Source organism: Peromyscus eremicus, chromosome 3 (genome assembly GCF_949786415.1).
Source record: "Peromyscus eremicus chromosome 3, PerEre_H2_v1, whole genome shotgun sequence".
Lineage (NCBI taxonomy): Eukaryota > Metazoa > Chordata > Mammalia > Rodentia > Cricetidae > Peromyscus > Peromyscus eremicus.
Genome location: NC_081418.1, coordinates 34240963 through 34263838, shown reverse-complemented (window position 1 = coordinate 34263838; position 22876 = coordinate 34240963). Strand labels below are relative to the sequence as shown.

The 22876-nt window shown below is 40.9% G+C and overlaps 1 protein-coding gene across 1 annotated transcript in view; it reads left to right on the top strand.

The window, feature by feature from the left end:
• Nucleotides 1-21075, top strand: part of Fam3c (FAM3 metabolism regulating signaling molecule C) — a 49278-nt gene extending 28203 nt beyond the window's left edge. Inside the window, exons 6-10 of the mRNA XM_059256528.1 lie at nucleotides 4698-4756; nucleotides 5811-5861; nucleotides 8266-8350; nucleotides 18270-18396; nucleotides 19094-21075. Of these exons, the coding sequence (XP_059112511.1) occupies nucleotides 4698-4756; nucleotides 5811-5861; nucleotides 8266-8350; nucleotides 18270-18396; nucleotides 19094-19183 (412 nt within the window). The 3' untranslated portion in view covers nucleotides 19184-21075. The remainder of the gene's footprint in view (nucleotides 1-4697; nucleotides 4757-5810; nucleotides 5862-8265; nucleotides 8351-18269; nucleotides 18397-19093) is intronic.
• Nucleotides 21076-22876: the final 1801 nt, after the last annotated feature.

The window sequence follows — 22876 nt, the reverse complement described above, 5'->3', positions numbered from 1 at the left end:
TCAGACACTGGTTTTCCAACCACAGTTGCATAGGTCAGAAGAGAACTGTTTCTTGAGGGTAGGGCTCAGCATCATTGTGCCGGGCTGGGAGCCAGATTCTTTGGTTCTAGCATGGTGGGCATGTCATGTAGGATTTATACTCTGCAGTAGTTTGTTTGATCCCCAAATTGAGGTTGCCCACCAATCAGCTGCCTTTCAAGAATCATTCTGCCATTCCCATGAGAGATTAATAATTGATGAAATTTTATAGCTAGGCCTCAGGTCATGACGCTGGTCCCTGTAGAAGGGCTTCATAACTGGCCGGCGACCTCCAATGGGATGCTGCAAGGACCAAGTCCAGTGCCTTTTCCTGTATATTTATTTCTGTATTGAAAATGCATGAAGTTTTTAAACAGTGCTAACATAAAGCTTAAGAGTCTGCTTGCCTAGACAACACTCAGTTCATCTGTTCAAGTGCTTATTGAATCTGGTTTCCCCTATCGTGGGATATACAGCCTAGCAGGGCTGACAGGTACCTAAAAAGTGAATGCAAGTTAGTGGCTGTCGGTCAGGACACCAGCTGTGCAGGCAGTGGCCGTAAGTGATGCTTTCTAGTGGGAGTGAGTGAAGTAGAGTTCAACTTGACATTGTCAGTAAGGGGAAAGGGTCTAACTTGAGATTGAGTGTTGAGGATTGATTCTAAGACACTGAGTGTGCTCTGAGAACCTAGGGATCAGGAGACAACCAGAGGCAGAGCAGATAGGTCTGAACATCCCAGACATGAGGCACATGGTCAGCCCATAGGGGAGCAAAGTTCTAGAAGTGAGTGGGCCAGACCACACAAGAACTTCTGAGCAGTGCAGATTGAGGTCATTTTCTAAGTGTGCTGAGACAGTTTTCAGACTTACTTATGATTTCATTTGTATTGAAAAACTAATTTCACAGCTATATAAAATGACTTACATAGTGGAATAAAGAACAGTGGGAAGGCCATGATTAGTCACACTAGCTACTTGACGTGGTATGTCTACTCACAACAATTTTTTTTTTGCCTGTCTACCTACAAAATGTGCAAGAACATACTAAAAAATATGTGTATCCTTGCACCTGATCTGAGTACAGGAACTCACCATGGATAGAATACTCTAGATTGCTGTGTCTGTGCAGGGCTAATTTTGCTCCCTATGGTCTATTTGCTGTTTGTCATAGCTGTAGAGGTTCCACTTGCAGAGCCAAAGCTGTTGAACATTTCTAGCGCTCAGGCAAGCTCCCTCTAAGATGTTTAAAGTAGCCAGAGCTGGTGGCAGGTATGTGAAGCAAAGCTGTGTTTGAAAATGTTATATATAGTGTTTATGCCATTTCCTTGTGGGTTTTTTTTTTTCCCTAAAGGTGTGTGGTTGGCCAGAGGGCCTTCACAGTCATAAAGAATAGTAAATATTTTAATTGCTGTGACCACTCTTGATGTGTTTGGTGACTTTGGTGGTTTTTCATTGATGGTAAATCTCTCCAGGGTCATCTATTTAAAACTTGGTAGGTTGCTGCCCTCTTGTGGGAAGCCTGTGGAACTGTGCTTCCTGCTGCTGCCTTCTTTTCTTTGTTCTGAGATGGACTGAAGTTTATTGGAATAGAGAGTAGCATGTTCCAAGATGATCTCTACTTGGAAAATCACTGGAGTTTGGTTGTTAACCAACACATTAGCTGTAACCATTGCTTTTTGCTGCCAATGATGGAATTTACACATCTAATATGCTTCCCCGGGTCTGGAGCGCTCCCCTCCTCTGATGTAGCCCGGCTAGTTGTCCTGTGGTGAAACTTATGTCCGTCTTATGTGTATGCTCAAGACAAATTCTTCTGTTGATACAGCTTGGAGATGTAGTTTATATACCTACACTTCCTGTTTGTAGTATGCAATCACTGGTTTGTAGTGTGATTGACTGTTGCGTACAAACTGTGCCGTAGTCCATTTTAGGCTTTTTCTTCCTTTCTCTTTCGTTCATTCTTTTTTGGCCTCTGTCTCTAGAATGCTGGGATTGCAGTCCCTGCATAAAACATTGCCAACGTACCAAAAGAAACTGTGTCCTTTAACTCCGGCTCTTCGTTTTCATTCTACTCCACACCAAGTCCTAAATAACCTGGTTTGCTTCTGCCCCTAGAGATTGCTTGTTTCGTAGATGTATTATTATCTGTGGTCTTTGGTAACGGGCTTCTTCGCTTGGTGTAACGTTTTCAAGGTTCATCCACCTTGTAGCTCACGTTATTTCTTTTCATGGATGAATTCCTCTCCATTATAGATGTGCCTCATTTGCTTTGTCCTTTATCGGTTGATAGATGTGTGAATGTTTCCCCTCGCTGACTGTCCAGAACAGTGTTTCTGAAACTTTTCTATACAGGTTGTGTGTGGATGTGTTTTCACTCTCTGTGCTTGGACTGTAGTGGACTTTTCTTTCAGATAGCTGTCTCGCATTTGGAGGAACTGTCAGATTGTTTTTCCAGAGTGGCCTCATCGGTTGACCTGTGTACCAACAGTGTGAAGTCCTGGGTCCTCCAAATGCCTATGCATCTAGTAGGAGTGAAGTTGTAGCTCTTTGAGTCCATGATTTGTGCCTCCCTAGTTGTTAATAACGTCTTACATTTTTTAAATTTACCATAGAAAACTGTTCATCCCAACCTTCTGTTTTTAAAATTGATTATTGATATTTCCTCTTTGGGTTGTTTGCATGAAGGCTTTCTTAGCCATTTACTTCCTGTTACCTGTTTCAGGTGAATTTATTGTCATCATTATGTAGTTGGTTCTGTAATAACTGATTGTTCCTATTCTGTTTTTATGCGGTATGTTTGAGCTACTTATATTCCCTGTACATGCTGATAGATGAGACATTAAGTCTATCATTTTAGCATTTTATTCTATTTTCAGATTGTTTTACTTTGAGGTTTTTTTTGTTTGTTTATTTCTTTGTTTGTTTTTGTTTTTGGAAACAGTGTTTCTTTGTATAATCTTGGCTGTCCTAGAATTAGCTCTGTAGACCAGGCTGGCCTGGAACTCAGAAATCTTTCTGCCTCTGCCTCCCAAGTGCTGGGATTAAAGGTATGTGCCACCACCACCCAGCTTACTTTGAGTTTTATGATCATTTTTAAAAGTTTAATTTGAGAGGAGTAGCTGGGAAGAGGAGGCGGGTAATGAGATATATGATCAAAATACATTCTAAGCACATGCAAAATGTAACGAGATTCATTCATATTTATAATATATGGTAATACAAACATTTTAAGAAGTTTCTTTACTGTTTTTGAGTACGTCCCTTTGTAGATACTTTATACTGATTACTGTCTGTGCCTTAACAGGAAGGGTTTGAAACTGAGATCTAGACTTGAGAAAAAGAGAACAGGTTATTTGTGTAGCGGAGACCTAGCTGCATGTCATGACATTGTTTGGCTTGTTCTTACAACATTGCAAACAACAGAACGAGGAAGTAACTGGCCAGTGAAGACATTCTCATCACCAGATAAATGAGGCTTCAACACTCTTTTAGTTTTTCCTTTGTCTTACTCATTTACATACATGAGCGTGTCACTCAGTAATTGTTAGAATTATATTCCCTACACCCATAGTTCAGTTACAGATGGGAGTTTGGTGGAAATCAGTTGACATGTTCTGTGAGAATCAATTGACTATGAGGAATGTAAGATAAAGTAGTATATATTTCATTTGCAAAATTGTGTGCTACACATTCTGTCAGGAAAATTTGCAGTGTACTAATGTGAGCACAGCACCCCTCTTCCAACACACTGATGGGGAAGTGGCTAATACCTTGAATTCTAGTAATTTAACATTGCCTCAAATTTGGGTTTAATATTCAATAAAGTAAGCTGATATCAAGCCAGTGTGCCACTGTGCCCTCCATCCCACACTGTCAACTGGCATTATGGTCTGTAAGCTGCAGTGATGTTGGTTGTCTCAGGCAGCCCATTTGGGGCTGTGGTGAGATAATCAGCAAGTACAGCATTCCTTGTGAGTGCAGAGAAAGTTTACGTTAATAATCACTAGGAAAATAGGAAAATGTTCACAGTGAGGTGACATGGGCATGACAGTGCTCCGTTACTCCTCTGGCTTCCGATTTGAAAGTGTCTTTATAGAATACGACTCCATTTCATGTCATGGTATCACGGTGACCCTACAGAAGATGGAGAAGAAAGGGCGTGGTCTTTGGCTTCTTGACAGTGGTGGAGATTGAGTCCTGCTCTGCCCATGTCTTAAAGGATCGCCTCAGGTGGCACTGCACAGTATAGATAGAGTAGTAGTACTGTGGCATTTGAGACATAATGCTTCTAGTTTAAAGAATCTACTTTCTTTGTATGTGTCTGGATATGTGCACGTGAGTGCAGGTGTTGATGGCGGCCAGAGGCGTCAGATCCCCTGTAGTTGGAGGCGGTTGTGAGCCTCCTGACATGGGTCTGGATCCTCTGTATGAGTAGTACATGTTCTTAACCACTAACTATTTCTCGAGCACCATTGTATCTTTATGTGTATTTTTTAATTTTATGAAGTATTATTTGAGTTGATATTATAGTTGACTCAACTAAGGATGTCTTTGATGTAGTAAGTTTTTAATATGCTGAGTTGAGTGTTTGATATGTGTATAATACCTTTTTTTGCATTGTATTTTTGTGACATGTTTCCATATATTCTAATGAGTTTGTCTTGACTTCTTTCCCTTTAGTTTGATGAGTGGTGTTAAGAACAATGTTGGAAGAGGAATAAATGTTGCCTTGGTAAATGGTAAGAATAATTACTGTACTTTATTGATGTAATCAATGGGTATATTTATGCCCCACACTAAAATTTACCCTTGGCATCAGAGTAGAAAGCACCACTCAATACTGAAGCCTTCCCAACAAGGGTACCCTCTTGTCCAAACCATTGCAGATGAAGACTCGGGATCTTCTTATGGGTAGCACGTTTTCATGGGCATATTGCAGTCATGTGCATTGTGTGGCGAGCTTCTTGTGAAACTGCAAGCTACTAGTCTGATACTAAGTGGATGCCATCTTGCTGATCTTGCTGCACCTTTTAGAATTCTTACTTAATATGAGGATAGGTAATCGGGATTAAGGGTGTGTAAAATGACAAAGGATGGTGGACTCTTAATAAGTAGAGGGAAGAATAAAGTCATAGTTTGTTGTAAGTTTTCAATACTGTCCACATTCTTCTCAGAGGTTCATTTGTGCAAATAAGTTCACTGAATCCTGGACATAGTGTGTGTTAAAAAAATCAGTTTTAAGCATCCAGCCCACAAAGTACAGGCTGCCTTTGTACGCTAGCCTCTGTTCAGCCACTTACTTCCCGTAACTGCCTGGGGTGAGTAGAATCTCCCAGCAGCTCAGCCAACCCCCAGCAGGGAAAAGCTCTCTTTGCTCTTATTCATAGGTGATAATTATCTGACTTTGTACTTTCTTTTTCCCAAGTAAAAATTTTAATGTCTCTTCTTCTACTTAATTGATCTTTGAGATAAAATAAGTATACATTTTATTTGGAAAAAAAAAGCTTTAGTATAGATTGTTGTTTTCGTCCTGATTTAAGTAGATAATTTCTTTGCTGTAGAGGTTATGTATTGGTGGTAATGTCTTGGGTTGATGATCGCACATGAACGTGAAGTGTAGCATAGGACTGATCTGAAGTCAGCAATGCATAGCTGTGTGTGTGATTCAGATCATAAGTTCTAGAAGCAGTTCCTTCTGTCGATGAGTTCATGTCACTCGTTGGGTTAGACCATTTTTTTTTCCTACCCTGATATTTCCGTTGTGTGATTTAATATGTATTCTGTCTCTTTCAGGGAAAACAGGGGAGGTGCTAGACACCAAATATTTTGACATGTGGGGAGGAGGTACGTGCAGCTTACCCTGTGCTCCTGCTGGCTGACGCTGAACCCATTTGAGAGAGAGCTGTGCCCCTGTTTGCGTTTCCATTTTGTTTCCCTCTATCTGCTCTCACTGCATGTCTGACCATGTTTAAGTGGGCTGTCATGTTGCATGCCGTTTGGTTATGGTAGGAAGATCGCCTGTAATTGAGATTCCAGTGAGATTTGAAGGACATTAGCGCCCCTGTTCTGACAGAACAACTGACTCAAAGCCCTGAGTCGGTTTCGATTTCTGCCTGAAAGTCAGAATCGTCTGAAGACTAGAATAACCAGTTCACACAGTTTTAGACTGAAGTAATCCCATTAATCTATCCAATTTCTACCTTTGAATTCTGCTATTACAGTAGCAGACATTTGAGAAAAGACATGGGCTTTGCTTTGTAATTTACTGGACTCAGAACAAGCCACAGATATTTTTCCCTTCCGTGTTTGGGAGTCTTAGGAATAGCTTCGAATACTGTCGCCATCAAATACTGGTGAAATTGAAGCAAATACTGGCTCCCCAAAGGATGTTACCCCAAAGAGAAAGATCTCTTTTTTTACAACAAGGAAAACGTATTTATTTTCATGATTTTGATGGTGTGTAGGTGTGTGTCTGCATGGAGGTATGTACACATGGTGCAGGTGCCTGAGGAGGCATGTAGCACTGGACTCCTGGAGCTGGAGTTACAGGTGTTGTGAGCCACCTGATGTGGGTGCTGGAGCCTGATTCAAGTCCTCCAGAAGAGTAACAAGTTACTCTGGAGTTAGCGACTAACTCAAGGGGTAGCCTAACCTCTGAGCCACCTTTCCAGTCCCCAGGATTTCTTCGTCTTTAAGGCAGGCAGGCCAACCTGGCTTACCTCTCGGTTCCCTGGCTTCTTTATATATGCCCTACAAGCTAGCGGCTCTCAGGCTTCCAGACATTTATGTTCGGTTTTCAGACAAGCTAACATGTCCAATATTTCTTCAGCTTTTAATAAGATGCTATGTATTATTTATTTAAGCTTTAGAGAATGTTTCATAACTGTCAGAGGTATATTAAATTACACTGTTCCCATCAATTTTAGATTCTGAGAGCATAATTGCTCTTAGTATAATTTATAACGTAGAAACTCTTCCATGAAGCTGTTGAAATTGGGCATGTAAACAGAGCTCTGGTATGGCTCTTACTGCCCATCACAGGCACCAGATTGCTGCCAAAGACTCTTCTTGGTTCAGAAATAATAGCAGTTTAGTGCCATCTTTTCATTTCAATGGAAATGATTTGTTGGCATTTATGTTTCTACGTTGAAAATGCGGTTTTGGTAAAATTATAATCAATTAGAGAAAAATTTTTGGAATCTTTGATGTTGAAAAAAAATAGGGAAGACTTGCAGTAATATAGGTTTGGAGTACATTTAGACTTGTGGTCTATAAGGAAAGCTAACATTGCAAGGAGTCCGTGGTGGAAAATGCTTTAGTACTTCACCAGTCTGTCTGGCAGCACCGGCTTGCACTCAGCGAGCTGGAATATCGTGAAGTTCCTGTGGACTTGATATGGAAGAGGACCGATGTTGGCCATAATTAGTTTGGCTTTCAGTCACTGTCTGCATTCCTTCCCCCAGTTTGTTACAAAGTGATACACCTAGGAACTATAAATCTGCCTTCTTACAGAGGTCTCCTGAGGAGTGGATAGAAGCAAGGCTTCCTGTTCCCAGAAAAGCACCCATATTAACATTCAAGGCCATGCCCCTTGTGGTCCCCAAAGCTTCACATGAACCTGAGAATCAGGGACTGTAAGCCCAGTTACATATTTTCATGTGGACCTGAGAATCGGGCTTCCTATGGACTGTAAGCTAGTTATGTATTTCTTCACATGAACCTGAGAATCAGGCTTCCTGTGGACTGTAAACCCAGTTATATATTTTCATGTGGACCTGAGAATCCGGCTTCCTGTGGACTGTAAGCCCAGTAATGTATTTCTTCACATGGACCTGAGAATCCGGCTTCCTGTGGACTGTAAGCCCAGTTACATACTTCTGAGATCCCTGAGGTCCTCACTCTACAAGAGATGCATTTACATGACTTTACTATGGATTTTTATTGGCCTTGATGGTATGAGTACGAAAGACACAAGATGATTCAGAACTGGGAAATAAATCAGGAAATGGAGGGACCATATTAAAGAATCAATTTGGTAATTTTGTTTAGTATATTTTTTTTCTTCCCTGGGTGGACTCAAAAACCTTGAGTTTTTAAACTTTTCCTAAGATTTGTCTGTTTTACCTGTACATTACTTTTCATTAGATAGTTGTTTTGTGGAAACTGCATATGACATTAATTTTAGAAATTATTGTGATAGTAATTCCATCATCTACAAAGAAAATCCCCAACCCTTTTTTTCTTTCAGATGTGGCACCGTTCATTGAGTTTCTGAAGAACATACCAGATGGAACGGTCGTGTTAATGGCAACGTACGACGATGGAGCAACCAAGTATGTAAAATTAAAGCCGAACACAGCTTTTGGAGCTATACTTTATCCTTTAAAAAGCAATGCATTTTCATTGAAAAACAGTCTATTAAATTGATAAGGTAGCTGTAGATAAGCACTATCGCCTTTTAAAAAGTCTTACTTCTTTCCTATCTTTACGTGCAAAGATTCTTCATGTTAGGATGAAATTTAAATCACATTTAGATAGTATTTTATACTTTCTTTTATATTGTAACAGTATTAAACTATTTTCTCTAACATTGCTCTGTTTTGTAGTTTGGAGTAACATTCTTCAGTAGCATTTTTATGGCTCCTAGCAGTTTGGCCTCTGGGCTCACATTGTGGAACAGTTCCTCTGTAACTGCAAAGGTTTTCTTCTAATGAATAATGTGATAACTGCTTTATATAATTTTTTCTCTGTACTTTTGATTATAACATGGTGAATTTCTAAAAGTGAAATTAATGGTCAAGGACATAGATGTGAGGTATGTGTGTGTCTGTATGTGTAAGTATGTATGCGTACATATGAGTGCTGATACCTATGGAGGCCAGAAGTGTTAGATTCTCTGCAGCTGGAGTTATGGGTAATTGTGAGCCACGTGACATGGGTGCTAAGAGTCTAATTTGGGTCCCTTGCCCAAACAGTAGCATTCTTACCCACTGAGCCTTCTCTGCAGCCCAGGATTTATATAGTTTTCATAAAGTTTAACAGGTGATAGTTTTGTAACTTATTTTCTTGTATTGTGTAAGTTGTCAAATGTGGAAAGCATAGAAAATCACAAAGAGAAAAAGTAACTTACTTGTGTATGTTGTGAAATGTGAAAAGCATAGAAAATCACAAAGAGAAAAAGAAGTTAGATCATCTCATTGTGCAGGGATAACAGTTAAAAACATTGTAGATTCTTTCCATTTCCGATGACTTCCTGCACAGTCTCTTCACTTTAAGTATTGCAGATGGCAGCACTTAAAACATACCTTTCCACTTATTTGGTATATATTTCCCCATATTAAATATTTCTTACAATATAGTTGCTCATGTCTCATTGTTTTAAAATGTATGATTTTATAATCTTAAAAAAAAATCAATGTGACCTGTCTATTTTCTTAAGATAAAAATTTTAAGTGAGATTATTGAGTTAAGGTATGTGTACAATTTTTAGAGTGTTTTAAAATGTATGATTTTATAATCTTAAAAAAAATCAATGTGACCTGTCTGTTTTCTTAAGATGAAAATCTTAAGTGAGATTATTGAGTTAAGGTATATGTACATTTTTTAGAGTTTCCAGTTGCAGAATTTTTTTTAATGGCTTATTTCATTATTTATGAGATTAGACTTCTGTGTGTGTGTGTGTGTGTGTGTGTGTGTGTGTGTGTGTGTGCGCGCGTGTGTGCGTGTGTGTGCGTGTGCGCATGGTAGGTGAGTTTTTTTCTTTCTTTTTTTTTTGTATTTTCTCTTATGAATTATCCTTTGACCATTCAAGTTGACCTATATTAATTGGTAAGAGCCCTTTATATCTTAAGCTATTATTAACAAGTTCTTTTATTGAAAATATAGTTTTTGTAGACAGTTTGCTTCTAATTTTGTCAACTTTAGGTACCTTTGACTTCTAGCAGAGTAGGGTAGCATTTCCATAGTTGAGCCTGTAGGTTTTTCCTTTTAGTTTTTCTGACTCTTAAACTCAAGAAATATTTTTCCGTCTCCTAACTAGATAATTAGTAGATTTTCTCTTGCAGAGATTTTACTCTTTTCCTGTATTTTAAAAACCCGTTTGTCGTTTCCAGAGGTTTCCAGCGTCTGTGTTGTGTCAGGCTCAAAGATGGCTTGGATTTTCTCTAGCTCTCTTCTGTCAACCTCTTTCTCTTCCTAAAGACACTGTTTCAGTTCCTCAATGACTGGTTTGTGAAAATGAGCATGCTTTATTCTTCTCGGGTATTATTTTTTAGAGCGTTTTGTGAATGACATTGACATTGCATCTTCACTGATTCAACTAATGATAATGTTCAGTCTATAAACTCGAAGCTTAATGTGACTTGCAGGTTCAGCTGGTTTTACATAGCTAAATAGTACAGAGTCTAATTAATTAAACTTTATTTGTTAAAAAGGTGACTTGTGCATTGGTTTGGCTAGATTATGGGTTATTGTGTGTGTAATGACAACTTTCAGTATAAAAGCTCCTTTTCCATCTAGACACACAAGACCTTTCTTTTTCACCACATGCTTTTGTTACTGAGCCTGATGGGAACTCTGATGAGATTTGGATGTCACCTTAAGAAGGTCACACTGTGGATGCCCTGAAGGCCACCTGAAGCAGGCAGCAAGCCTGAGCAAGTTCCTTAAATCTCAGCTGCGTCCTTCGACTTCCCGCCTGCTGGAGGCAGCACCCTCGCTGCTTCCCTATTCAAAACAAAGGAGGCAGAGGCGATAGGGAAGAGATGCTGTCTTTTCAGGGTGGGCTGTCAGTGCTGTTCAACAGTCCTCATTTCGGGTAAATGGAACAGCAAGACAATGAAAGTGTTCCCTCGTTACCTGATACCAAAATATTTGAAGCTAATTGACATTTCTCTTGTAGTTTTCCAGGCTCAATACACATAGCTTTGAAAACCTTTTATCATATTAGGCTCTTGTTCATTTCCCTTCCTGGCTGCGTTTCTTGGGCATTCTTCAGTTCATTATTGTCTCTCTTTAAATTAAACACAGTGTTCCAGATGTGGCCTGGCCAGAACGGCTACAATGGAGACGCTAACTTGCCATGTTTCGGAGATTACATTTCTTTGAATATTCATGCCGACTGGAATTATATTAGTTTTCTCTAAGCAATCAAATCACATTTTTGGCTCATAAATTTTTGGTCAAGTGAGATTGTTAAATTGTCAGATCTTTTCCTTTGATCTCAGACTTTTTTTTTTTTTCTAAACCGATGCCAAGTCAGGTTTTCCTTCATTCAGAACTTGATTTTGTTTAATGTAAATGAAGAACTTTATATTCATTTATTCCTGTTAGATGTGATTGTACTGATTGGGCCTGCTTGGTCTTGAGTCTGACGTGTGTCCTCGGAGGGTTCCGAGATCCAGGCTTTGTACTCACTCCAAAGTCATTCATGTGTCTAAATTTAAGCCCTTGATAAAAATGTTTACCGAGGGCAGCGTGCCACCAAACTGGAGACCTGGTTCCTCACGGGATTCTTCTGTTAATCCATGGCAGGGATGGCTTTGCGGACAACGGCCAGTGTCCCCCCGGTAGGTGGGCTCTCCAGCTGCGGCTTAGTTCTTTTACTCACAGCAGCGTTTTCTGAGGCCATCAGTTGCTGACTTGAAATTCATAGAGGAAACTAATTACAGTGCCTGACCTGCTGCCATGAGCTTAAGTTTCAGAGATGTCGTTTAGCTTGGCCTGATTCAGTCCGGTGCCCGTCCAGCTGACTCCCCCTTGACGTCTCCCTTCATTGTTATCCTCACAAGGGCTGTGTGTTGTCTTCCGATCCAGAGTTTTGTTAGGGGTTGGAATTTGGTTTATTGGAGTCAGGGTTGTAGGTGTACATTGTCACTCTGGCTTTTAAGTGCAGTTCTAGAGTCAAACTCACGTCTGTTGGTTTGCCCACCATGCACTTTACGGCTAAGCCATCATCTCCTGTTTACCTTAAAAACAAAACGAAACAAACTAGGTAATCAGTTGGTGTGTCCTTCCCTGGGGGAGACTGTTTCTCAGCTTCCTTAGTTGCCTGTGGTGGTCTGTCTAGGGTTGAGGCTCCTGAGCGCCCCCTCCCTGCCGAGTTAACATGTCTGTTGGTATTCTTGTTCAGGTCATGTTTAGGCATGTTTGAAGAGACTTCATGCCTGCCCCTGCTGACATTTCTAGCTACTGACATTTCTACTCACAGCACACTTCCTGTTCCTCTGACTTTTACAATCTCTTTGCCTTCTCTTCTGCCTGAGCCATGGAAGTGCCAGCATATGGACAGAGCATGTTGTATTTATTCATTTAGGAACACACACCACCACACCACCACCAATTAAAGAAAAAGAGTCTGGACATGTGACTCACGCCTTCAGTCCCAGTACTGCAGGGTGAGGGGGGTGGGATGGGGAGGGTCTACATAGTGAGCTTCAAGACTGCCAAGGCTACGTAATGAAACCCTATCTCAAAAGAGAGGGAGGGAGGGAAGGAGAGACAGAGACAGGGAGGAGAGAGAGAGGGAGGGAGGAAGGGAGGAAAGGAGGGAGGAAGGACATGAATTAAATTGGAGAGGGGGAGGGAGGAAGGACATGAATTAAACTGGAAAAAGATCAATGAAAGGAATATGTGGGAGGATTAGGAGGAAGGAAAAGGAAAGGGAAAATGATGTCATCTCAAAAACAAAAAACAAAGATTATTTTTAAAAATAAAATATAGCCGGGCGGTGGTGGCGCATGCCTTTAATCCCAGCACTTGGGAGGCAGAGCCAGGCGGATCTCTGTGAGTTCGAGGCCAGCCTGGACTACCAAGTGAGTCCCAGGAAACGCGCAAAGCTACACAGAGAAACCCTGTCTCGAAAAACCAAAAAAAAAAAAAAAAAAAAAAAGAGTTACAGAAAGAAAACTCCAGAGTGTTAACACTTTTAATGTCTTAATTGTTTCTAAAACAGTTGCTACTTCCTTAAATTGTGTTAGTGGTTTCCTTTAGAGATAGTGTGTGTGATATATGTAGACCCAGAGGCTTAGATCATCTTTAAAGTCCAGACCTGGACTTGGTTGAGTTACGGCTCTCTTTTCCATCACCCAAACAATGTTCGCTTCCCTGGGCAGACTGCTTTTATCAGACAGTATTCTGTTCCTATTTCTGTAACACCAGGGTCCCTTCATTACATGTCGTTACTCTTTTTGTCTTTGTAGCAGATGCTGTTTTTTGTGGTTTTGAGTTCTGTTTCATTCTGACATGGCTAGTTTTTATAGTATTACAAAAAAACTTTGTCTTTAGTAATGTGGTTTACCTTATACTTTTTTTTTGGGGGGGGGGGGCGGTTCGAGACAAGGTTTCTCTGTGTAGCTTTGTGCCTTTCCTGGAACTCATTCTGTAGCCCAGGCTGGCCTTGAACTCACAGCGATCCGTACCTTATGCTTTAAAAGCTTTCCTGTTTTCAATTAAGCCTTTCCTATGATAGCACTAATTTAGAAATTACCTCCCTTCCCAGATTTTTACATAGTTAAATTATTAGTTGTGTTTGTTTGCTTGCTTGTTTTTACATTTATTTATTTTATTTATTTGTTGGGGGTGGGGTCGGGGTACATGTCACATGTGTGAAGGTCAGAGGACAATTTTCAGGAGCTGGCTGTCTCCTGCCGTGCAGGCTCCAGGGATCAAACTGAGGCCACCAAGCTTGTAGGCATGTGTCCTGACCCACTGAGCCATCTCCTAGGTCCATGTTTGCTTGCTTTCAAAGAACTATATCCTCATAAGAATTCCTTAGGAGCTGTTTCATCTCTGGTCTCGATAGCCCCCTGTGATTATATTTCTTAGTCTTCAGACTTTAGAGGAGTGTGACTGTTTTCTTCCAGAATTCCTGGTACTTATATTTCCTACATTGTTCTTTCCTGCTGATAAGAATTGATCCCAGAGCACCAGTTCTCCCTTTTCTGTTCTGTGCTTGGGAGGAGAGGCATGGCTTGGCTGGATGGTGTAGGCCTGCTGGGTATACCTCCTTAAAGAGGCATGGCTTGGCTGGATGGTGTAGGCCTGCTGGGTATACCTCCTTTCCCAGTAAGGATGGGACCTGAATGGAGACTTCCATCTCCAGTTGTTCCCTGTGTGGTAGAGTATCCACCAGAGGAGACTGCTCGGACATGGGTTTAAGTCAGTAGAAAGTCTTTGTTAGCCAGCCGGCAACTACACTGGGTGTTCAGGACCCCAGTGATCTCAGCCTTTCTCAGGGTGAGCTTTTAAGCATAAAAACTATGCCCTGGGTTGACATACTTCAGTTAACAAGAACAGTTAGCTGGAACTGGAATTATAGAAGCCATTTAGAGACTTTCCCAGTACTATGGACTTTGATAGATTGGGTATTTGTTTTCATTTTGGCAGGTAGCACTGTCTAGGTGCTGAGTTTTGTGTGGCCTGGATGGGACTTCCATCATGGAGTCAGTTGTGCTAAGGTTTCAGGGTCTACTAAGATCTGGGGCCCTATTACACCTGTCTCTGTTCTGGGTCAACCCTGTGCAGCATTAGGATGGCTTTACAAAAAACGTTACCCCCTGGCTTTGTTTCTTTTCTGTTATGTCATTGGAAAGGTTTATATTTACCTTCAAGAAAACTCTTCACTAAAATAGTTGATTCAACGTAATCCCTTAAAAATGTATTACACTTCATTTATTGTGGATGTGTGAATGAGCACACACATTCCATGGTGTGCATATGGAGGTCAGAGGACAGCTTGCCAGAGTTGGTTCTTTACTTCCACCATGTCTATCCTGGAGAACAAACTCAGCTCTTCATGCTTGGTGTCAAGAGCTTTTATCTTTTTGAGCCATCTTGCTGGCCCCAACATTAAAAAAATGTGTGTGTGTGTGTGTGTGTGTGTGTGTGTGTGTGTGTGTGTATGTGTCACAAAACATTGTGTAGGCATGTGTGCCCTTGAGGACATCAGGTGTCCTCTTCTCGCTCTCTGGATCATTCCCTTGAGAAAGGGTCTCCAGCTGCACCTGGCACTTACAGTTTCTCAGCTGGGCCATTGGTCAGCAAGCAAGCCTCGGGTATCATCTTGCAGCCTCCATGCTCTCCCTAGCACCAGGGATACAGACGTATGTGGTCTCGCTGGCTTTCAGTGGACATGCTGAGGCTCAAGCCCAGATCCTCATGCACTCTTAGCCACCAAGTCATCTCCTTAGCTTTTAAAACATCAATTCAGAACTCAACTAGTTAATACCATTAGTAAGTACTAAACACACAGCAAGTCCTTACTACTTCCTTCAGAACCAAAAGCTTGTATCTCCGAGTTTTATACTGTATTGATTATTCTGGGCTTTTAAAGAGAAGACATTTTGACACCTGTATATGTTACATTGTTTGGACACGGACTGCTTTACATTGATCTAGACTTCCTTCTGAAATATGAAATTGTCCTTTGCTAAAAATAGAATACAACCAAAAGGAACACTGAAACAACCCACGAACTCTACACAGGAAGATCAGGGAGCATTAGAAGTCATCAATAAGTGATTTGATAGTTAGATATAGACCCAGGTGTCTGGGTTTGAGCATTGTGGCCATGATTTGTTTCAGGAAAAGGTAGAAAGCAAGGGTACGAGTCTAGGGGGAAAGGCTGGAGAGAACCAGGGCCAGGTTTCCAATAGTCCTTTTATTTATTTTTAACTTTTAAATTCTGTGTGCATTTGTGTGCGTGTGCGCGCATGCGTGTGTGTGTGTGTGTGTGTGTGTGTGTGTGTGTGTGTGTGTGTGTCTGCGTGCGCGCGCGCGTGCGCGCTATATGTCTCTGTGTAGAGGTCAGAGCAGGGTATTAAATGTCTTCTATTGCTCTCTGACTTACTGCCTTGAGACAGGGTTTCTTATTGAGCTGAAAGCTGACTAGTTGAGCTGACATCGTTTGTACACACAGATACAGTTCTAGAAAGGGTAGGTGCTCTTCTCAGATCCATGTGTCCAGATGCCAGCAATGCCAGTCTTGCTGGCAGGCTTTCTGAGGGGAACTTAGGTCTTTTATGCTAATTCCTTTCTACACAAGAACATCATAATGTTCTCATGGAAAATGCAGGAGTTAACAGAGTCAATTTGATTCTTGCTGTGGTTAACTTGACATGGTTTATCCACATGGATCATAATGTTCACTTGTGAAATTCAAAAGCACAGAAAGATGATTGACTGCACCTTCAGTATATGTGTTTTAGTTTATATAAACTCTTGGATAGGAAACATTTTACTTTCTGTTTTTTAAAATAGGGGAACATACCTACGTTTGGGTAACCCAACTGTTTGGGGTGCAGTTGTTACCATTGTTTGTGGATTTAAGATTCATTATACTTTCTCTGAGGAATAAATGTGAATGGAGCCCTATGGCTGTCTTAGGAGGCAGTGACATTGGCACCCCGTGAGCCGACTGCCTGTCAGCCACATCGCAATATGTTTTTTTATTCTTCCAGGATCACAGCTCATCCGGCTGTGTTGACAGAAGCAAAGAATTCTTTCAAAAGTAGCCAGAAAGTAGAGCACATAGCGAAACTGCATGTGTAGAAGAACCATGACTTTTTGGGACACAGGACTCAGCCAGTCTTTTCAGAGTTACCGTCCAGTGCAGAAGGTGCTCCACAACAGAGCCAACCATGGGAAGTGATCGCTGAGCCCATGCAGCTGGCCAGAAGCATGTGAGCATCCGTGAGAAGGTCTTCACACAGGCTCAGATGGCATGGGCTCTTCTTCCTTTTTTTTTTTTTTTAAATAGCCCACGCGTGCACATAAGTGCGTGTGTGTGTGTGTGTGTGTGTGTGTGTGTGTGTGTGTGTGTGTACACATACATACATACATACATACATACGTGTGTGTACATGCACACAAATGCCCTCAGAGGCCAGAAGCATTGGACCCTAGAATTGAAGTTTCACATGGTTGTGAGCCACCCATTGTGGGAACTGGGAACTGAGTCCTTTACAAGAGCTGCACCAGCCCTTCACTACTGCCCCACTTCTCCAGTCCCATCAATATTATTATTATTAATTTTCATGAGCTCTTTTTGAACCTTTTCAGTTCGCTTGTTCACACTGCGTCTTTTCAGAAGTGAGTCAGACAGGCTGCATATTCCAGGGGCTTTTGCTTATTTTCTCAGAGTCTAGTGAACTTCCTCCAGGGTGACCCTATGTAGCTGTGTTTGAAACAGGCCCCGTGTCCTGTGGATGTGATTATTTGAATACTTTGTGAGAGCTGAATGTTACATCTGTGTGTTCCATATTTTATAAAGCTCCCCTTTTAAATGCAAGGCACCCCACGTATCTCCTCAGTTTAAGATTGTGTTTTGTCCATGGGGCATCAGAGAGCTGAAGGCTATGCTGGTGTGAATCGGCACCTTCTTCATGATTGTCCTGCTGGGACACGGACACACACACACACACACACACACACACACACACACACCTGCCTCGGGTGCTAGCAGGACGGATCTATAGGAATCTATAAAAGGTGGCTTTTGGTTGTTGTTGTTGGTGGTTTTGTTTGTTTATATTGCAGGACTTCGTGTCAAATAGCCTGGGTACCCGATCCTTAGTGTTCCTTTTCTAGATTTATAGCTAGTGTTCATCTGCTTTGTTTCTGCTCTTTGGGAGGCAGGAGAGGGAATCACTGCACACGTGGGATCCTCACAGGTATTTTTAATGGCATCTTTCAGTTGAGAGTTTGTCTGGAGGCTGACTTGTCATCGCCTGCCTGATAAACCTTTAGCCCTCACGTGGCATCTACGTTGGTTTTTATTAAATAACTGAAGTACAGTTTATATATCTATTCTCAGAATTTGTCTTAAATAAAAGACAGTGCTAAGAAGCCTCTGGTACCCATCAGCATTCACTTTTCTTCCATTTACATGGAACTCACAAAGGCTTTGGTGGAGAGTAAGTGAAAGACACTGGTTGCTTAGGAGCTGGATAGCCCTGTAGGCATCTGTTAGCAGGGCCCTGGTCTCCCTTGATGATGAATGGACTTGGAAATAACTAAATGAAGACACATGTTAGGAAATGCAGATGTTTACAGGGTACTCTCTTAACTGCTTGCGTCTTGACTTTGCCTTTCATCACGAAAGTAGGAATGTTGTTTTACAATTTTTTTTCTGTATTCATTTTTGTATATTCTCTGATTTAATCTGAAATGTTTCCACCCTCATATTCAGCGAGTCTCTCGGTAAGTATTTAAAAAGTGCAATGCCCTGTGTTTATGTCTTGTCCTCTCTTTCAGACTTACTGATGAGGCGCGGAGGCTCATTGCTGAGCTGGGCAGTACGTCCATCACCAGCCTTGGTTTTCGAGATAACTGGGTCTTCTGTGGTGGGAAGGGCATTAAGACAAAAAGCCCCTTTGAACAGGTTAGTGTCTGAGATGTTCATAACTGATGGGCAAGAGTAAATTAGTGAAATTTTCTCATATAATATTCGCACACCAGTTGTTTGAAAATTAGATTAAGTGCCAGGCAGTGGTGGTACTCTCCTTTAATCCCAGCACTTGGGAGGCAGAGGCAGGTGGGCCTCTGAGTTAGAGGCCAGCTAAGGCTATGAAGAAAAACCTGGTCTCAACCCTTGCCATCACCAAAAAAGAGGGGAAAAAAATTAGATAAGCAAATACTGAATATCTCCAGATAGTTTTTACAAGTTCTTGGTAAATAATTAAAATAATGATGACTTTAAAAACATTTTTTTCAAAATTAAAATTATTTCCCTCTTATACAACAGTGCGTTATCGCTCTCAGTTACTGTGGATTTCAGTTATACTTTGATGCTCGAATCAGCTAATTTTGCAAATATCTCTGAACTGAAATAGAATATAAACTTACTGACAAGTAATACTTTAAAAACATTTGTAGATTTTTCTTTACAAGCTTTTTGTTCTTTAAGGTTTGCTGGATAGCTCCCAGCCCACAAGGGTCACTCAGTGAATGTCTTGAGCTGTGGTTTCTGTTACCTCACGGTTGACGTGTGTTACTGAGATGAGAGCGAGGGGGTTATGTTACTGCAAGTTAGCAGACCACAAGCATTTGTTAAGCTGTGTCCTGTCGTGTTCCCTCAGCACATAAAGAACAATAAGGATACAAACAAGTACGAAGGATGGCCTGAGGTGGTCGAGATGGAAGGATGCATCCCCCAGAAGCAAGACTGAAGGGAGTGTGGAGAAGAGAGGAACGCACTTTGACCCTGAAGGAGAGCTGGGAAGCAGCCGCTCCGTGTACATATTTTAGTAGCATGCAGCCATCCAGGGTGTGCATGAGCCAGACCGTCTCTGTCGATTTCAGGATTATTTATTGCTAACATAAATGGCTACCTTTGTAAATAGTCCTCATACTGAACAAATCGCTGAGCCATTTTTAAGCACAGTTCCCTAAAAGTACAATGTTTAGATTTGAGTGGCAATAATGTATTTTAACTCTAAAAGCATATTCAGTGGGTAACCAGGCAGGCTGTATAGGCATTGATTTCTATTCTGGTTGCTGTGAAACTATCATGGAAAAAAACATGGCTTTTAGGGAGGAAATTTTGTTCGTACATATGTCTCTGTATAAATACCTGGCATGTGATGACAGTATCCTTTAAATTAAAGAGATTTTTTGGCTAGTTGTATGTGTAATGTTATCTTACAGTCTGACTTCTGGTGTACTTCTTTTCATAGTTTTTATTTTTCCTTCCAAGGAAACCAAGAAATAAAATATTTCACATGAAAATTTTTCATCAGATTTGTGAAAAGCACAACAATTTTTTTAATACATTGAAAATGAACATTAATGTAGGTGTCATTTGGGGCTCATCTTCTAGAGTTTGTGTTAGTGTGAATTATATGATTTTGTATAAGCTATTTAGAGTAACCCTAGAGGTGGGAGAGAACCAGAGAACCAGTCCCTTCCTCAAACATATCAGGTCATCCAAGACAGCCGGGTTAGCGCAGTTCGGGTGATGCAGACATTGGTCTGCTTTGCTACCTTCATTGACCACGTGGTCTTAGAAGAGGAATTCTTTGCTATCATAGCTTTGATTTGTAAACCAAGAAATTTTGTTATTTACTTCTAACTTCATAATAACAACTGTTGCCTGCAATTGTAGCAGAGTATTTGAAAAGTCCTAATTACTTTATTGGGGCACTAAATATCCTAATATCATATGTGACATGTATGGAATAGCTTAAAATGCATCATACCAAAAGTAGTTCTCATGCTGCCCGTCATGGGATGAGGCAACACTTCAAACTGGAACCTAAAATTTAGGTGGTTCGCATAAAAATCAAAAAGCAGTATTTGCTGTTTTGTTAAAAGCCGGAAGCAGTTCAGATACTTCTTGAATATTACTAACCCTGTGGTACCGTTTCTTCCCACAAACTGAATGTAGTAGTTCACAAGGAGATACATCTTCTGTGTTCAGACAAGTTTTGTACACTTTTAAGAGTTCTGGTGCTTCTATATTCATATCCATATAACTCATATCCAGCATGTACGTCTTGACATGTAAAATATTTCCCTTGATTTTGTAAGTCGTTTTACACTTTCAGGGGATTGAAAAATAAATGTTGCAGTTTTTTTTTTTTTTTAAATAATGTAAGTACTCTTGGTTTCACATGGTGAATTTGTGTGTGTGTGTATGTGTATGTGTGTGTATTTGACAAAGTACATACTGTACCTGTAAAACATCACATGAGTGTCTTTTTGACAAACGGTTTTTTCCGTACTTCCTAACGTAAAAAAATTAAGTCTCTGCCATCAACCACAGTAATACTCTGGATGTATATGAACATGTATAGAAGTTAAGTTGCTTGACAACAAGTTATCCCTTTGAATTTTAAAGACTGGAGAGATGGATTTTACAGTTGTATAAAATGTTAGGAGGGGTGAGATTGGTTATGTAACTGCTACAGTGCAGTCATTTTTCTCTGGATCCTGTCTGTCTTGGTTGCGCCAGCTTAACTCTGGAAGCAATAATCAACTGTTTTACTTTCACATCAGCCTTAGAAGTGAAATGATGCTCATTTAATGTTGAGAATTTTGTGTATTAAAATCAAAGCTCTAACACTGCCGTGTAGTAGTTGAAGTGATGTAGAGGGTCGGCTGCGGATGCAGTTCCAGTTATAATCACAGATGCTTCCCTAGCGGAGGTGAGTGTGGGAGGAGGGTGTGGGAGGAGGGTGTGGGAGGAGGGTATGGGAGGTGGGTGTGGGAGGAGGGTGTGGGAGGAGGGTGTGGGAGGTGGGTGTGGGAGGAGGGTGTTAGAAAAAGGAAGGAGAAACGAAGTGGATGGATATTGGGAAAAATAAGAAAAATAAAGAGAATGCTTTATTTTAATTTGGTTAAAGTTAAATTCATCATTTTCTTTTTGCTATATTTGTTTTTAAATAAATCAGCCAATATTTTGCAGTTTTTATGATTTAGCTTGTGTTTTATACTTCAAAGGTCTACACAAATTATAGTTTGGCCTCCAAATGGTGCATTGTTCATTCTGTTCTGTCAACCCTCTCTTGTAATCCTCTTTAAATGAAAAAGAAAAGAGACATGCATTGTGTTCAGTGAGCAAAGCAGTTTAAATGGAAGGACATCTGACATCTTTTCAAGTCAGTATGAAAGAGGGGAAATGCTTGTTCACCCAATCTGCACTCAACCAATTACTTCCACCTCTTCAAATGCATATGGTGTGGAGCTGTAGAAGCCACGAATGGATTTTACCTTTTCTAAGGATTCTTCTCTTGTTCTTACCAGCATGGCTTTTCTACCACAAACTTGGTTTTGATTGTCACATGCCAAATGATCAGTCAATCCCCACCTCTCAAATCCCTTCTGTCTCCTCTTATTCCTTCTTGAAACTCTTGGCACCCACCTGTCAAATCAAGAGTATGAGGGGAGGAAAAGCAGTCAGACTTAAGAGAGTTGCAGTTATTTGTTGCCAGGTAGTATAATGGAGCATCAAAGGACAGGATTGAGGCTGGGGAAGGCCCCATGGGGAGTCTTAAGTCCTCCTCCAGTCCAGAAGGTACACCTTGAGAGCACTGTAGGGAGGAAGCCCTTCAGTGGTGGTCAGAGGGAAAAAGGATAGGTCAGCCCTGTGGTTAGGTAATGGCCGTGTTTCTGTTGGATTTGTCCCATAAGCATGTGATTAGCATGAGGAGAGTTGACAGGTACTACTTGTTGCTAATACTAAACTCACTGTCCAGCTCTGCATCTGTCTGGCAGCATGGATGCACTGGACGTGGAGAGAACTTAGGACTGTATTAATAAAGATGTTCCAGTATCAATGCAAGCTCCTAACATTTCTTAGAATTAGCTTCTATTTGCTTGATAACCAGAGAGAAGAAGGCCTACGGCCTTAAAGGGGGGAAATTCTGGAAGAGGAGATGGTATAGAGTATTGCTTAACACCATAGATGTGCCTGAGTGTGCCCTGTGTGTCCACTGGTTATGATGTGAACATTATCAATTTCCTGTAAAACAGTACTAGAGTGTTTATGGTGCCAGCCAAATGACAAAACACTCATTAAATCCAGTTACTGTTATTAGCCACACCTCTTGTAGACTTTTAGATGCAAAAGTTGCCAAGTGTACATGGGAAATTTACCAGTTCTACTAAGCCAGAAAGGAACCAGTCAGTGATGGGACAGTGATTTCATTAATGGATGAAATGCAGCTACACTTCAGGCCTTCCTTGATCTCCCAAGGCTCCGACTGACTTTCACGTTCTATCTCATTCTTTACTCAGAACACCAAAGGCCCCGTCACATGCAAAATCCAAGATTTAATTTCTTGCTAGATGGTATTTCAAATCTAAAAAAAGGGGGAGGGGGGGCTCTGCTTACCAGGCTAGCTATGGATGAAAGTGTGAGG